The sequence below is a fragment of the Orbicella franksi genome, chromosome 14, assembly GCF_964199315.1.
Source record: "Orbicella franksi chromosome 14, jaOrbFran1.1, whole genome shotgun sequence".
In the NCBI taxonomy this organism is placed as follows: domain Eukaryota; kingdom Metazoa; phylum Cnidaria; class Anthozoa; order Scleractinia; family Merulinidae; genus Orbicella; species Orbicella franksi.
The window spans coordinates 19,344,535-19,361,769 of NC_138158.1; the positions used below are offsets into that span (position 1 = coordinate 19,344,535).

General features: G+C 38.2%; 2 protein-coding genes across 3 annotated transcripts in view; both read right to left on the bottom strand.

Moving 5' to 3' along the window:
- Nucleotides 1-15,480, bottom strand: part of LOC145468576 (DNA repair endonuclease XPF-like) — a 64,986-nt gene extending 49,506 nt beyond the window's left edge. Inside the window, exons 1-17 of one of the 2 annotated variants that reach the window (XM_081452311.1) lie at nucleotides 15,399-15,480; nucleotides 15,213-15,324; nucleotides 14,767-14,846; nucleotides 13,313-13,435; nucleotides 13,102-13,159; nucleotides 12,303-12,415; nucleotides 11,343-11,382; nucleotides 10,530-10,643; nucleotides 9,662-9,754; nucleotides 9,414-9,469; nucleotides 8,514-8,567; nucleotides 8,106-8,175; nucleotides 6,887-6,975; nucleotides 5,823-5,848; nucleotides 5,007-5,099; nucleotides 3,967-4,028; nucleotides 3,340-3,430 (exon numbers count right to left, since the gene is read on the bottom strand). In XM_081452311.1, the coding sequence (XP_081308437.1) occupies nucleotides 3,340-3,430; nucleotides 3,967-4,028; nucleotides 5,007-5,099; nucleotides 5,823-5,848; nucleotides 6,887-6,975; nucleotides 8,106-8,175; nucleotides 8,514-8,567; nucleotides 9,414-9,469; nucleotides 9,662-9,754; nucleotides 10,530-10,643; nucleotides 11,343-11,382; nucleotides 12,303-12,415; nucleotides 13,102-13,159; nucleotides 13,313-13,435; nucleotides 14,767-14,846; nucleotides 15,213-15,324; nucleotides 15,399-15,475 (1,351 nt within the window). In that variant the 5' untranslated portion in view covers nucleotides 15,476-15,480. Of the gene's footprint in view, nucleotides 1-3,339; nucleotides 3,431-3,966; nucleotides 4,029-5,006; nucleotides 5,100-5,822; nucleotides 5,852-6,886; nucleotides 6,976-8,105; nucleotides 8,176-8,513; nucleotides 8,568-9,413; nucleotides 9,470-9,661; nucleotides 9,755-10,529; nucleotides 10,644-11,342; nucleotides 11,383-12,302; nucleotides 12,416-13,101; nucleotides 13,160-13,312; nucleotides 13,436-14,766; nucleotides 14,847-15,212; nucleotides 15,325-15,398 lie in introns of both variants that reach the window. The other variant, XM_081452310.1, reaches the window with a different exon arrangement.
- On the bottom strand, nucleotides 410-2,204 carry LOC145468578 (DNA repair endonuclease XPF-like). Its single transcript, XM_081452315.1, has 3 exons — nucleotides 2,133-2,204; nucleotides 1,546-1,683; nucleotides 410-993 (listed from the first exon to the last, which is right to left on the bottom strand). Exons 1-3 carry the CDS (start codon nucleotides 2,151-2,153, stop codon nucleotides 820-822), a joined length of 333 nt encoding a protein of 110 aa, XP_081308441.1. The 5' UTR covers nucleotides 2,154-2,204; the 3' UTR covers nucleotides 410-819.
- Nucleotides 15,481-17,235: the final 1,755 nt, after the last annotated feature.

Genomic DNA, 17,235 nt, shown 5'->3' on the forward strand with positions numbered 1-17,235 from the left:
AACCATTCGAGACAGTGTTTGACCACATTTCCAAACATCTTGAAGTTCGTCAAAAATACTACACTGTGCGCCTTATTTTCAACACTCTTCTTGGTGTTTGGAAATGTAGCAAATTGAGATATTACATAAGGCGTTGCTTAATGAATTTTAAAGCGATTTCAACAAGTTTTAGATATATAGAGTGGACAAAAGAGGAGCTAGGACCCATTACAATCTGTTTAAAATTGTCTAAACCACCACAGCAACATAAGAAATAACGCAAAGGAAGCGGGGATGTCGTTTTTACCGTATTCTTTTTCCGTATCTCTAGTTCCTGAATGCATTCGAAACATTCGCTGTAACATTCATGTACAAACTTCTCCTAATCATGTAACATTGTTTCTCAATATCGCACAAAGGCGCTCACGCAATGAGATTGGGATACCTGTCTTCCTTTTTGAGTAAATATCTCAAAGTGATGTAAAAAGGGAAGATGGCTAAGTTAGGGCCTGTTTACAAGGATGAAGGGTTACCCTAGCAAGCGGGTTAACCCTAGCCAGAGGACAAAAGATAGCTCGGGATTACAAGCAAATTTTCACAGGTAGGGTAGCCCTACAACTCGGGACAACTTAATATGCGGTTACACTCAAAGGGTCTGGAAGCAATTAGAAAGTTAATTCAGGTAGGCGGGTTAACCCTACCTGGATTGTTTAAAAGGGAAAAAGTTAACCCGCCTGCCAGGGTTAGCCTAGCACGCAGATAGGGTAACCCGCCTACCCTGGTGACCCTGGCTACCTTGTAAACACGACAACAACAAAAACAAGAGGAAATGTGTGTAAGCTAGGGTAATCCGCTTGCTAAGGTAATCCTCTCTCCTTGCAAACAGGCCCTTAGGCATTTAAAACACAAGCAAAGATTTGCACCAACCTCTAACGTGACAGGCTCTACATCAATTCCTCTCCGATGTATTAGAGAAGGAAGCTCACTACGAAACTCACGCATGTTGACAATGACCTACAACAACAACAAAAAATGGTGTGGGCTACGTCTGTATATGAACCAGCTGGCCCATCAGCCCGGCTCTTATCTCCGGTTTCTGTAGCATCGAGCGACTAGGAGTATTTCTACTCCCCCCTGGATGGAATGCTAGTCCATTGCAGGGTTACGCTCCAACGTTAAATTCACCGGTACGCATTTCTGCACCTGGGTGGAGAGAGGCACAGTGAGAGTAAAGTGTCTTGCCCAAGAACACAACACAATGACCCCGGCCAGTGCTTGTATCCGGAACACTCGATCCGGAGGTGAGCGTTTTAACTATGAGGCGACGCGCTTCCAACAAAAATGGTAATGTACATTAAAGGCCTTTTTACGCTGCACTAGAATTGTTAGTTGGGCCAAGGTAAAATCGTAACCCGTGTCCAATTTATCAATGTCCTACCAGTACCCAAACGTGGTTTGAATGGGTCTAAAATGTTCCCTCCTGTTTTTCTTAGGTTATGTTCTAAAAACGACTCAGCTTTATTGTGACTTTTGTGGCTCAAATGGGAAAAGAATCCTTTTCTAGACCTTTCTAGATGCCTTATTTTGTCCGTCCTGTGCTCCCGCTTTCCTGGTGCTCACAGCGTCAGTCGCCTTAGATGGGTCTCGGCTCAACATCATGGCTGCGCCTGTCTTTCCTTCACGTTCCTCTGGGACAACCATGGTCTGGCAAAGGGAAAGCACACACACAAAAACATAAACAGACAAATAAACACAAAATAGAGTATAAAACCATCAATAACTATTGCAACTTAGATTACAGTTCTTCTAACTAAACTTGGACAGATAGAAATTTGAAATTCTTGGGTCCATAGCCTAATCAGTGCATAATAAATCCAAACTGACGGGAGGCAGACCAGTTGGCTGTTTTACAAGGACGACCAAGGAGTTGAACCAGGGTCTAGCGAGAAACAACTCCAGCTGAGTGGTCAGAGCGGGACTTGAAAATGCAACCTCCAGATTTCAAGTCCGGCGACCTGACCACTCGGCCACGCTGCCTCCATCACTATTTCCCTAAGACATGATGATTTGTTTTCCTCATTTTCGTTTATTCCTTATACATATGCTCTGCAAAACGTTGGAAATTAAAATAAAACAGAGGAACATGAACTTACTCCTTTGTTTTTGATCAGCATCTCAAATGCTTCTTTTTCTTTTCGAAGAGTTGTTAAGTATTTCTGAAACGGAAATAATTATGGGTTATTGGCCAAGTAAGGTCAAGATGGCGGGATAGAGCGGACAATCCAGAGAGGGACAAGATGGCCAATCACAGCTCAGAACTTGGTTTGTCTTGCAGTTGCACACTCGCGAAGCTAGCCATATGATAAAAAAGAGGTTAACACCGAAAAAGCAGCCATATGATCATAACCAAGAACTAATTCTAAATTTTATTTAAGATTAAAGTAATAATGAAAATATAGCAAAAATGATCAGTAAGAACCGTGAGTCCAAGGGAAAAAAGCCAGGTAAAAGTAGGTCAAGATAACACACGAAACCAGAAGGACAGGCCTAACATTGAATGGAGACATCAGAGGTACAACAACAAAGAGAGTAAATGCATTGACACACAGAGCAAAACAAAACGGACAGCTTCTCGCTACAACATAACTGAAAAACCCAAAGACAGACACATTTAATCACAATCATTCTATAGCACACCATGTATTTCAAGAAATCTTTCCAACAAGTTCCTGTTGCCAGGTCGAACGTTGACAGACCAGCAAATTTCCTCCGGTCCTCCGCTGGCTTGTGTACAATAAGCAGTTGGAAACAATAACGCCTCTTTAAAAAACAGGACAACCAAGGAAAAGCACATCTTCCCATCTCGTCCTCTTTCGGGCGTTCACAGCGAATTTGAACCAAACTTTCATGAGAATCGACAAGATCTTTTGCTCCTCTGACATTAACTATATTGGACTTTTTTTCACTGTTTAAATAACACTGTGTGTTAATGTGAAGTTTATATGAAATAATTCATATATGAACTGCGGTTGTAGATGAAAGTGAAGAATGATCATCACAGTAAATTTTCCAATTTAAGCAATTGGAAAGAAGAAGCCTGAAAAAAATCAGGGCTTCAACGTTGTGCTTCTTCGACTCCTCGCGCAAAATCTTTCCTACGAAAATGAGTTTGATTTGCATGAAAATGAACCTGTAAGTAGAACACATTTTCGTATGAATGGTTTCACACGAAGACTCGTTTAGACAGAGAGGCCAAAGGCAACTCGGAAGTGGCCTATTGCCTGATAACTTTCAACACTCAATTGACAAGCACTCTATCTAGAAAACAAAGTGGAAAATTGGGTGGAATGCGATTATTACCTGTCCCAGTAGTTTCAGCCACTGTTGTTGGATTCTTAAGCAACTTGTTGTAAAGGTGTTTAAGCACAGCTTCACCACCATCACAGAGATACTACATAAAGAGACGACGAAAAAGGGAAGGGGTGAAGACAAGTGACTGACAAGAGATACGAAACAACATTGAGGCATAAAAAACATGATTGATACACAAACAACCCCCCTCTTATTTTAGTACAAAATAACAGAAATTTTGAACTTCACCAGTTTATCAACTCTCATTTCTGCAGTCTGTTGCATGAAGCAACTGCGAGTATTTTTACCTTCCCTGGATTCCATTGAGGCCTTATGTGCCACGAGGCACAAAGAAGCTAAGTGAAGTGGATTCCACTGAATGCTATTAAACTATTACTAGGTTACAGGGCTAACTCCCCTACTCCCCCCAATCAGTATTAAACCCACCAGAATCCAAAGATTTATACACCTGGGTGGAGAGAGGCACTGTGAGAGTAAAGTGTCTTGCCCAAGAACACAACACAATGCCCCAGCCAGGGCTCGAACCCAGACCGCTCGATCAGGAGTCCATCACGTAAAGTACTCAGTATCAAGGGTTAAAAAAACGTGTTTGGGCTAAAAAGGTTAATTACATACATCTCTGAGCTGTGAACATGTTCTCTCGTCATAAGCAGCTATCAGTACATGGCCGTGGCCAACTAGAAAACAACGAAGATAAAAAAAAAAATCAAACACTTTCTACCTAACAATTAGATTTATGAGCTCGAGATTTCTATCGCGTGATAGTTGACGAGGGTGCAGCCCAAGTCAATTATTACGCATAGAAATCGAGAGCGAATAATCTAATTCTTCTAGTGTAAATCTACTAGTCATTCAAATATTTATCTGAATCCTCTTCAGACACTTCGTAAACGCAAAGAGGTGGCCGCCAGTTTGTTAATGAGCGTACACTGCTAGGCTACTTACTATCTACTGACAACAGAATAGATAGTGACTAGCGTAGCCAATAAGAGAACGGCAGTCGTGATCGAACACTAGTAGATTTATACTGAAAAACAAGTATCCGAAGGAAAGTACACTGTGCTCACTGCAAGATAGTTACTGAACAATTAACAATGTAGCCTACGTGGAATGCTTACACGCTATCAACGTGCAAAGTGAGCAGAGCCTAACTTTGGCTCTCAAGTCCTCACTATATGCCCTTGCTTGCCTGTATAAGCACACTAATTCAGATTTATACCAAGCTACATGGCCAGGACTGAGTCGTAACACCCATTGGCGACCTGTACGTATGAATTCTGCACATCTGTTGTGGGATCCCTTCGCTTGATTTCCGCCGCCCGCTCAATTCTAGGCTGTGCAGATCCTCCCTGGATTCCTTTCCTGAACGAGTCTATGCGATCTCCTACCTACTATAGGGTTAAGCATGGCATTCTCATCTTAGCTTTGTCTAGCTATTTGTGGCCATGTTCGCAGTGGGTATCTTTTACCAAGTTCACAACTTAGGAGAGATGATTTTCTATCATTTTAAAGGGACACCAAGCTATTCTTGCCAAAATGCAAGATCTGACCTAATGGCAAAAGCAAATTCTCAATTACAGTAATTGAAACAGAAAAAAAAAGCTTTGATGATCATGTGAGCCCACGGCAAAAAAGAAAAAGAAAATGCTATTTACGTTTGGACTCATTTTTGGCATCATCACGTTCAATTTCGTCCAAGACCTCTGCTAGTAGCTTCCACTTTGGACTCTCCTCCAAAACAAGTTCCTCTATAGAAGAAACAAACAGAGCACACATGCAGCTTAGTCAAAACAATAGACACACAGTCGAACCCCACCTTATGGTCACCTCGTTAATACGGTCACCTCATTAATACGGTCATTTTTTTCCCGGTAAAATACCCATACATTTTCCTATTAGAAAACCCCGTTAATCCGGTCACCCCATTAATCCGGTCACCCCATTAATCTGGTCACCCCGTTAATCCGGTCACCCCGGTAATCGGGTCATCCCGGTAATCCGGTCACCCCAGTAATCCGGTCACCCCGGTAATCCAGTCAACCCGTTAATACGGCCAGCGGCCACATTCTTAAATCCCATCCTGGTGACCGTATACTGGCAATGAGGATTTTCACTGGGCAATTGCAATTGCAGAACCGACCGCCGGGGCCCGTTTCTCGAAGGTCCCGAAAAGTTGTCGCACCCGAAAAGCCGTAGCAAAATCTCAAACCTTTTTGACTACAGAGCTGTTTTCTTCATATATTCTAAATACGAACAGAGGTTCTATTCATACAAGAAGTTTCAGGCGTATACACCTCTCTGTCTTTAAATACCGATTAACTAAAAATGGCTTTACGGGACCGAAAAGATTCCGGGGCCTTTGAAAAACGGGCCCCAGCAGGCCAGCGTTTCTGTTAAGGTTCTCTATGCTAAATGGTGCCAGGTGGGGGAGAAGTGATTTTAAGAAAATGATAATCATCAAAATAACCAACCTTGCTGATTCTTTTCAACATTGGAACTGCTGAAAGTAAAAAAAAAAAAAAATACAGAACTCAGATTAGTATGGGTAATCAAATGGTGATGAGTGAAATTAAGAAATATTTTTTACCATTGAGCTCACTATCTCCTTTCTGATTGGCCGAAAGCGTACAGTGAATTTTCGAAATCAGCGCCTGTGGCGTCATCTAGCTGTAGATTATACAATAATCATATCAAGGACACTCAAGGTCACGGGTAATCATGTCATGCATGACCGCGGTGCATGATTTCTAAGGGTAATCATGTCAAGTTCGTGTACTTTGTCTTGCTTGCCGTCAGTGAAGAAGCAAAAATATGACTTCCATTTTCTTTTTTTTTTTTTTTTTTCCGTTCAATGTATAATTAGTATTTCAATTAGTAGATTCGGTTTTTGTGATATCCAGAATAATTAAGGTCTCGGTTAGGGTTATCAGCTGAAGCCGAAGGCTGAGGCTGATAATACCTCGACCTTGATTATTCTGGATATCACAAAAACCTCATCCAATAATAACATTGTTTAATATCTCGCGCGTTTTATCAAAAATATCATAAATTGCCGAGCCATTAGGTTAGGGAAATTAGCAGGATTTTGACAAAACGCTGCAGTGAAATTATTTCCTACTTTCACGAGAATTTTATAAATTTGATGACCTTTTAAATTTATATCATACATGTAGGTGACAAATTACCCTTACTATCATGGGTTTCTTCTTGTTTATTTTTATCAAGAAATTTCTTGCCAAACGTTGCCATGGCAATTTTGTAATTTCACAATGAAATTATAAATAATGATCACTGAAATTTCGCGCTAAAATTAAGGATTCGAATGATTTTTCGCCCATGATATTACCTATATATAAGTTCCTAATGTCAAGAGTGAACTGACCAACTTCTTACTTCTCTTTACACATATTGTAAGCATACATGTGCTTAAAAGTCGCCCAGTAAACTATTTTGCAAGCACCCCACCTGCTAAAAAGTCATATTGTACAAAGGACTAACTACAGCTCGACTAAATGCAATCAATGTATGTACTCACTGTTTCACGTTATCTTTTTGGTTTGATGACTCCCCTTTCATTTTCTTGTTTTTCCTCTCTGTGCACTCCGCAACTCTGGCCTTTGCATGCTATTAAATTAAAGCAAGGAGCGAGAAAATGAAGTTCTCTATTGATTTGTTAGAATTCTCTAATGTCATTAAATCTTTATGCAAAACCTCTTGTTCTCTACAAATAAAGAATGGATCTTAGATGACTAGTTCATTTGTATTAAAATTTCCTACATGTACATTACGTCAAGGTAAGGGTAAAGTCTACATATGAGCCACGTGGCCCATCAGGCCAGAGTTTATCCCCGGTTTCTGAAGCAAGAAGCAACAAGAAGTATTTTTACTTCCCCCTGGATGGGATGCTGGTTACACTCCATTATTAAATTCGCTGGTATAATTTTATAAACCTGGGTGGAGAGAGGCACTGTGAGAATAAAGTGTCTTGCACAAGAAAACAAAACAATGTCCCCAGCCACAACTTGAACCCAGACCGCTCAAGCTGAAGGTGAGCGCACAAACCATAAGGCCACCGGGCCTCCCACATTGCGTCAATAATCTTTGAGATTTACAGATTTACTACTTATCATTGTAAATAGATCCAGCTTGTTGTTGTTGTTGTTGTTGTTGTTGATCAGTGGTACAATATAATGACACATAGGCTGCTGTTTATATTGCATGTTTCATTCTCTGTCATTTAGTCTATATGTTAATTGGTTTGTTTATTTATTTGTTTGATTATAATGCACTGGCATAAGTTTTGTAACTGTTACAGCTATCAGGGAGATTTCAGCACCTAGCATGAATTAGCATCAGAAACATCTCGTGCTCTGACACTGACACGAATCATTTTCACCCTGAATTCTGTCTTTGGGCAATACTGCATGCATTCAAAATCCTATATTTATAAAACAGGTGCTCTGGGAATGTTGCCATGTTAAGCATACATGTAACACTTTGTATGCTATGTTATGGGCCCAGAGTGGTTTTCAAAGCAGTAGGACTTCAGCTAATCCAAGATTAAATTTGCATCCAATTTTTAAAGCTGCACTTGGCTTTGAAAAGTGCTTTTGAACAAGAAAAACTAAAACCTCCGTCAATGTTAAATTCCAGATAAGCACTGAGTGCCTTTTGAACTGCCAGACCCTCAAGGCTCCATGCCAAGGTGAACATTATTCACAATATACATTGTTTGCTAAGAAAAGGGACCTTACCACAAACAGGGAATCTGCCACATCCATAAACATCCACAGAGAATGATTCTTGACATCACGCTGACTGGTCCTAACAAAAGGTCATTTACCAGTATAAATTAAAAATCATTTAAAATGTTGCATGCATGCATGTACATTTTATAAATCATTCAAAAGTAAATTTGGAAACTTGTGATTCAATAAATGGCAAGCTCTGCAAATTAACTCGATTTGGCAAGCATACTTTACTCTAACACTAATATTTAGTTAATAGCCTCTCTCAACCATTAAAAATTTTTTGAATAATTCTTCAATCAATGTAAGTTACTTTCTACTTTCACTTCACTTTTATAATGCCCTAGCTGGCACCTAAGCTCCAATATTTCAACTGACTTAGAGTTAAACATTACGATATTGATCAAGGCCTACCTCAAAGATTCCAGAAAGTTGTAAAATGTCACACAGTCGTATTGTGTAAGATACCTGAAACAAAACCATTTCAAATGGCTATGCATGATTGAAACACTTAAACCAGTTTTCACATCATAACCTACAATGCACAGTACACATTATCTGCAACGTCCTTCCTTATTTCATAATTATTTGAATGTTATTTTTAATTAATGTTATAAGGCGTAGACATAAAATTGATTCCTTTTACACACCCACACCATTAAGAGATTATTTCACTGAATAAGTTTTCTGATATTAACAAAGAGATTGGCTTGCAAGGAAATTGACCGCAGACTACATTCTCTTCGATTGAGCTTCAAAATGATCAACCATTATGTCCTTGCCTGTTAGGGAAACACAGAGTGTGTGCCTTTATACATGTATAGATCAAGTTAAACCCTTTTTTGATTCTTAATAGGACACATCTCAGACAAAGATAATGTTTATAGAAATCATTTCAAGTGGTTTAATTTTAGAGACTTAGGAAGTGACTGGAGATGACTGCTATAGAAAAATATTAGTGAAGACAGTACTCGGGGGGGGGGGGGGACTTCCATATTAAAAGGTTGGGGATGCACATCAAAGAATTTGAATTAAACTCCAAAAGGAGGCCAATCATGCTACATGTAGCAGATTGAACTCAACAGACCAATGGAAATTGAGCCTAAAAACGTAAATAACAGTGTTTCTTTTATAGTTATAATTATTATATCTTTTATTGATTAATCAATTTATTTTCCAAATGATACTTTAATTGACAGCTAACAAATAGTGGCGTTCCATCATCAACACCCAGAGATCAGAATTCTCGATTTTCACATAGTTGTCTGGAATAACTTAAATGGCAATTTCAACACACTAATTGACTATACTTACAGTAAAATTAGCCTCAAAGCTTTAAGATCAGCGACCAACTGTTTCGTCTTATGTCCCTAGAAATACATGTAGATAAATGCAAGGTTATAGAATGATGGAAAGGGCTACTGGCAGCAGAAACAACTTGATGACTAGAATCAAAGCTGTGTAATGGCTATAAAGCACTACAGCCACATAAATAAAGATCTCTGCAAGAAAGTTATACATAAATAAAACTGATTTATATGGTAATTCAATGGGCATCTTACCAGCTGATGCCAGACAGGATTAAGCTGAAGTCTCAGGATCTTGTCAAACGACTTGCTGATACTGTTCTCCACGGTGAGGTCATCTGTATCAAGCTACACATATGGTATAATGCACAACAAGAAAAAGACGTCTGAATTATGTAACCTAACAAAGTTATATTTAGATGTACATCAACTAATGCCACTTAAAAATGCGAACACATTTGGGGCGAGTCTCAGCCCCCAGCTGCTTGTGGGACCCTCACTGGTGACAAAACAAAAAATGTGAAGCCATTTACATGTTACAGTAGTATCTGAGGTAACGATCCCACAAGCACCTGCAAGATGAGTGATGTGGTGAATATGTGCAATACCTAAGTTGCCACAACTGCCTGTTCTTAGTTCCATTTTTCTCTAGGATGTGCAGTTACTACAGTCATGTAGTTACTCCCCGTAGATGAGATCGTGATCCATCATTGGCTTCCCCCCACCCACATGGGATATCTTTTAAGGTTTCCCTAACAGTTTGCTCAATGTGTTCATTAACAATCTGGGGGGAGAGAGGTACTGTAAGGGTGTTATGATCTTTCCTAAGAACACAACGCAATGACCCCAGCCTAGGAGTGACCCTTGACAGTTCTACTACATCTTGCAGATCTAACAGTCAAACCCCAATAATGGACACCCATCTAAGCCTGAGGACATGTCTTATTCAAGTGAACATTTCAACATGGTTGCAGTCACATCCAAATTTACATGTAAGTGGGTGGACACTACTTCTGGAGCTCCCTGCTTATAAGAAGTTTGACCGCACTTTAAAAGTCCTACACCTTAGTTGTTACTAAATATTTCATTAATTAATAATAATAATAAATTCCTTGTAACTCACTGTTGGGTTAGCTCTCTTCAGTTCTTTCAGACAGGTGTCAATCAAATCAAGAACAGCTGTTTGGATGGCTAGCATGGATGGTGTTAGGTGGAGGTGAAGCTCAATGACCTCTGGCTTAAAATATTAAAAACAACAACTTTACAAAATGTACAACATTACTGTGACAAAGGTAATTACAGGAAGACAAAACGTTTCAAATCATCACACAAGAATTTCTTTAGTTAAACTACTGTAATTACTGCACATATAAATTAAAATATAATTATTGTATAAAATTATTCATCATTTATTACATTGAAGATGTATTTTCTTCTCCTCACATGGGAAATCATCCAGTACAACAGCCCCCAAAAATAATGCTCTGAATTATTCAATACAGTTCTTTGTAAGATGTTTCAACTATTTCACTCAATGTGATGGTGCATTCAAGTTATTTCAGTTGATATTAACTTCACATGCATCAAGACATTAATATTTCATACCCTAATATAAATAGACAGCAGGGCTCTCATTAAGCGTTACAAGTGTTACGGGTGAGTATGCATGATATGCCTTTGATGTCACGGGTGAAATTACCTTTTGTTGGTACAATTCACCCACAAAATAACATGTTTGTTATGGGTGTGAAGCTCAAGGCTACAGGTGACTCAGAAGTTATTGACAGCTCTGGACAGTTGTAAAGTTGTTTCTTGGACCTTTAGTTGGTCTTTACTTAGTAGTTGCCATCTCTTTCACAGATCAAGTTAGTTGTTCAATTGACCAGAGAGCATTTTAAAACACGTAGTTCTATATTACTTTGTACATGTTAAGTACCTTGTGCTTTTCCAGAAATGATGACACTGTTGCATGAAATCTAAATTTAAACATAACAAACACTTCATTGCTCACTGAGATCTACTGGAAGCTTCGTCAAATAAAATTATTGCAAAATGAATTGTGTAAAAACAGCATGTACTCAGTACTAATCAATCAGAATGTAAAAATTATCCACCCTGGATTTTATTATAAACAATTGCACCTTGACTACATCTCAGGTTTGTATAACTTTGGAGAATTCTCCCAACCCCCCGAGTGTTTAGACTAGGCTAAGTAAACACGGAAAAGGTGCTCTATTGCTTTTATAAAATAATTCTCAAAAATACATGTGAATATAAAACGTCACAACCATGTTAACATAGCCTCATCTAAATACACCCATCAACTAATGAGAGCATGCGTACTAACTCAGTTACTTTATAAAAATCAATTTTAACCTTGGAAGAAACCAGAGAAAGAGAATATAACTTTCAATTCTTGAATTTATCATGTACAGTATGGCGCATAAGGCTGTAAGAGATTAAGGGCAAGGCCAATGAAGTTCACTCACATTATTTGGTTACTCAGCCTACATCTACATGTATCCAGTATTGGTATAAATCTACTAGCGTTCTATCACGAATGCCGTTCTCTGATTGACTACGCTACTCACTATCTATTTTGGGATAAATAATGAATAGCGTAGCAGTGTACTCTTGTTGACAAAATGATGGCTACTTCCTGGCATTTTCAAAGTGTCTGTGGAGAGGATTCAGGTAATGTTTTGAATGACTAGTAGATTTACATGTATACTAAAACAACTAGATTATTCGCTCTCGATTTCTATGCGTGATAGTTGACGAGGGCACAGCCCCAGTCAACTATCACGTGATAGAAATCTTGAGCACATAATCTAATTGTTCAATCAAAAATATCATCATGCAATGGAGTGTGGCTGTTTACTGCCTTGTTGCATACCTGGGCCAGAGGTAGAGTTTTCTAACAAACAAGTTCTTCATCACTTTCTCCACTTGAAAGAAACCAGTAGTAAAAGCCTGAGGATTATCTGAAAAGGCTTTGATGAAACCATTCTACAAGAGATTAAATAAATCATAACTTTACATAAATAAAGAGGGGTTTTTCAAGCAGGTAGCATCAACCAACATCAATAAACACACTATAAGAGATCATACTCGATCAGTTTTATTTCTCTCCTTACCCTTCCCCCTCTAAACGACTGCTAGGTTCACATGCAAGGACTGTTCAGTTGATACAAATAGTTATCAAGGATATTCAAAACAATTTAATCATTTATAAAATACTTACTTGGGGGATTGGGAGTATCGTTATAAGTCATGCAAACCCTTTGATTCATCTCGGGTTTGCATAACTGTCAACAAGCACCCTTGTGTTTAAATGAGGCTATGAAAACACACATTATTGCTTACATTTTAAATGGAACGCAGGGCCTTTAATGTAGCCTTTTATATTACAGGGTCTACCTACCCATTATAAGCTCTTTATAGAGGCTGAAAGTATGACTCATAAGTCTGCTAAATTGTGAGCCACACAACAGAGCTTATTTGTTTGTCTGTTTGTAAATTTGTTTGTTTTTCTTGTTTGTTTGTTTGTTTTTTTCTTTCATAATTGTTTTTTACCTCACCTGAATGTAAAGATGTTTAGCTTTAGTTAGTAAAAGAATGATATCATTTTATACTAAATTGAATAAATAAATTTTATATAAAATTTATTAGTGACATTATTTCATTAATTGTACCTTGTTGTTTTCTCTGTAGAGTCGGAGTATAAAAGCCTCCTGACAAGATTCAATGATTCTATCAATTGGAACAAATAGAGAAATCAATGAATTCTGTTCGTGACATGCAACAGTCAAAGTTAACATAGTACAAACTTGTACAGACAGTAGTTTAGTGACTAGATATAGTACAAGTTTAATCCTGGTGCATACCAAGAAAGAATTCACATACTTATGAGCACGGTAAACAACAATTCCCGTCACCAGATGAATGGGCAGCTTCTTGGTCAACATATCTACCACCAAGATTCTTGATGTGATGAACAGCACACCTCCACTAAGGTAAACAGACTCTCTGCAACAAGAACCAACAATTCATCATTCTCTTACAGTACTATCAAAATGCTGGGAGAACACACCATGTGGTCAAAGCATTGAACCCTAGACAGAGCAGTCCAGGTTCAAGACTGGCTGCCCTGTGTAGACTTTTAAGCAAGGCACTTGTAAGCATGTATATTAGACTGACTCAGAGTACTTCATTGCTACATGTACATGTATCTCTCTCCAAAAAAATTTGGGTTTCCAGCAAATTACATGTACCGATGTTGTGGTTCAATTTTACCCTTCTCTTGTGAATCATCGTTCCTGTCAATCCAGTGTCATCTAGTTGGAGAAAAACATTGGCCCGGGAGAACCACGTAAATTCCCATTCACTATCTAGATTGGCCATGTGGCCAGCACAGTTGCTCTGATAGTGTAGTAGTGATCACATCCGACCAGTAATCAGGGGACGTGGGTTCAAATCCCGCTCAGGGCATAAAAAGTTTTTCTTCCAGTGAAAATGTCATTCAGAAGTTGTCCGTCCTTGGTTACTTCATTAACTTCATATATATACATATATGACAATGAAATATCAATATAAAACAAAGTTAAATACCAGAATGTGCCAAGGGTAGAAATGAACCACAACATTTAAAGAGGCAAAAATCTGACAAAATCTGACTGCATTTGTTATAAAGCTGTGATAAACTAGCATCCAATTAAGCCTGGGAGCAGCTGAATAAATTTTCTCCTCACCAATATTGCCGGCAATATCATCTAACATTAATTTTACTAAACGTAGACATGTTCAGACACAGGAAGCAACAAATAAGGAAAAATTGAAAACAATCCTGAATATTAGAGAGTAGAAAGAAATAAAGGCAAAAACTCTGGAAAGGTAGCTTATCACAATTTTTACTTTGTGACTAGTATTTCTGGTGTAACAGTTCTCAATGGGCAGGTTCATGTATGTTTTGCAAGTTGTAGGTTGAAAAATCAACTTTGAAGTGTGAGTGAGTCTACTTAGCACTTTGGTTAGCCTGAATAACACTCTGGTTAGTCTAAATTAGCCTAAGTTGCTTGCAGTTAGCCTTTATACTGAGGTTTATTCAACTTCAACTCAAATAAACAAGTCGTTTCACCCTGCAACATGCAACCTCAGCAACCTGCAAAATATACCTGTCAATTTCAATAAGGTTCCAATTCTCAAATTACCAAATTTTGGGAACATACCCCATTGATTCTGCAACCACAAGGCACCAGCCACCCCCCCCCCCCCCCCCCCTCCTTCCCTCCCTTGAAAAATCCTGTATCTGCCCCTGGAGGCACTGGAAACTATTAATAAATGAATGCTAGCAAATATACCTCTCAGACGAACTGAATTCAGTGGTGATCACTTTAGGCAATGGAACATCTGAAGATTTTAGTTCATCAAGTATATAGTCCTGAAAAGAAATCCACTCTTACATTTAAAACAGGGATCAAATCTTGAATAAAAACACTGAATTATTCATGACTTTATTTCTTAGCCAGTATATTTGAAATGACATCCTTATTCTGTATCACTAAGATAACAGAGTACAACAACAGGTTTCTCTGCCAAGTGCATGACCAAAACCAATGAGGGGGAAGGGTGGGGGTACTCCCTTATCACGGCTATATAGGCATGTGTACCCCAAAGGACATGCCCGGGGGGAATGCTCAGGTGGGGGAGGTGGGTTGAGGCAGAACTCCTGCTAGCTGCTGTTGTGCTTTAAGAACTCAAAACAACCGCTTGAATACATCTCAAAAGAAAGGAAGATGACACCTACTTCTTCTTGATCTGTTGTGTTGATAACTAGGACTAAAGAAATCGATGACGGATCGCTTGTAACACAGTGGATCTTCAGAAAGTTTGTGACCACTCTCTCTATGCTCAACCCCCTATAAACCAGAATCAGCCAAAATTGAAGTGAAAACAAATAGTAGATAGATCGCTCGAGTGCTTATTCACTTACTTAGCGGTGACAAACAAGCCATCGTCATCCATAAGCTCGAGAAACATCGCGTTTTCGTATTCAGAAAGTGCCGCCATTTTGAAGAGTGTCTTTGCAAAAATTACCGCTGACCTCATCCAAATTAGTCCCAGGAGCGCTCGACCCTGAACTAAAGGCGCTCCTACTGCCTCTAAAATGTTTAAGCAACCGGAATGATGATCCCGCTGGTATACGTGGGATCAATAGTGATCTAATCGGCTTCACATATAAAATGAAGAATACAAAAGCAAAAACTGACACAACGTAGGATGGCTTTTTGAAGGTGTACTATATTTCGGCTGGTCAAACCAGCCTTCTTCAGGTACAATGGAAATTTTTACATTGGGACGCGTTTTTATGTAGCCGATATTTACGTAATACCGGAAATACGTAAAAGTAATTGACAGTGTAAATAGTTTAAAAAATTTCAACACAAATAAAGAAAAAATTCTGAAAACTACACGGTCGGAGATGGAAGCAGAAGGGGAAGAACAAACCAATCAAAATGCTCAATTCCGCTCGTTGTTTTATTTATTTATTTTTTGTAATTATTTTTATTTATTTATTTATTTTTTTTTTATTGCACTTATAATACAGTACAATATGACACACAGCTTAACCATACTTAAACATACTTCTAATAATACTTTACTTACAGATACCGAATTACGGTATCATAGTAAATGGTTTGAAGTGAACAGATACCGAATTACAGTATGTTGCTTACATTAGATTGGTTACAATAAATTACATTACTAAACGTGCACTATATACACGTAAATTACTTACAATACATTACTCACAGAAAACTACTTACAATACTTTACATAAAATAGAATAAGAAAAAAGAAAAGAAAAAAAGGAGATGTTCGAGGGATTCAACTTCCTTTTTACAAAAATTGCGTAAAGGTGAAACAATTGTTTTAACTCTGAAAAGCTTTCCATTTGTAACTATGATACCATTCAAAAGCTTATATTGAAATTCCCTTAGCTTTGTCTCTATTGTGACGACAAATGGCAGGGAATAGATCTTTGTCGATTCCACCATTAGCTCGGGATATTTTTTTTCTAGTTTCCTTTGGGCAGTTGGAGGAGTTTGCTTTTTTGAATTTGAATTCTTTATATGTAGTTTTGATGCAATTACTTTTTTGATGTAATTTTTTGATGTAATTCCGCTTTTAAACGATTACTAGGTAATTATTTTAGGTTTAAATAACTCATTTCTTATTACATTTGTACATAACTATTTTTAGGCATCTATTGTATATTACATATTTACATAGACTATATAATCCTATTTCTTCTCTTTCTTCTTTTATACAATTTTGAGTTCACGCACACGTTTTAACGAGCGCTTGCGCTCCTAGGTGTCGCGTGGTTAAATAAAGTATTGTTGTTGTTGTTGTTGTTATTGTTGTTGTTGTTGTTGTTGTTGTAATGTTTAGGATATCAACCTCACTCTGACAAAAATAATACCATTTAGTGTTTGAAAGGCAGAATGTTGTTGATTCTGCTTGATGAGAAGTCTCCAGCCTGGTGGAATACTCATTGATTTAAAACGCTGAATTGGGGATAAATTTACTTGCAATATCTTTGGGCTTTAGAAAAAATTGCCTGTTTCACATAACGAATCTCCAATTTTGACCACACCTAGCGAAAATAAAAGTTCATCAAAAATTGACTCACTCCGTATATATAACTATGTTCTTATTATTCCAAATGATTTGATTGATAACATCCTCGTAACTGTTAATGGTTGCGGACGTCAACTCTGGCCATGCATAGAGACATTCCGTATAGAAAGCTGGAATATAAATCG

What these genes read in the sequence shown, in the direction of transcription:
- LOC145468578 (XM_081452315.1), bottom strand. Translation starts at nt 2,153, where the DNA reads ATGCTGATCAAAAACAAAGGA. An exon ending in TGCTGATCAAAAACAAAGGA is followed by an intron (nt 1,684 to 2,132) that starts GTAAGTTCATGT and finishes TCCCTTTGCCAG; the next exon opens with ACCATGGTTGTCCCAGAGGA. An exon ending in AAAATAAGGCATCTAGAAAG is followed by an intron (nt 994 to 1,545) that starts GTCTAGAAAAGG and finishes TTGTTGTTGTAG; the next exon opens with GTCATTGTCAACATGCGTGA.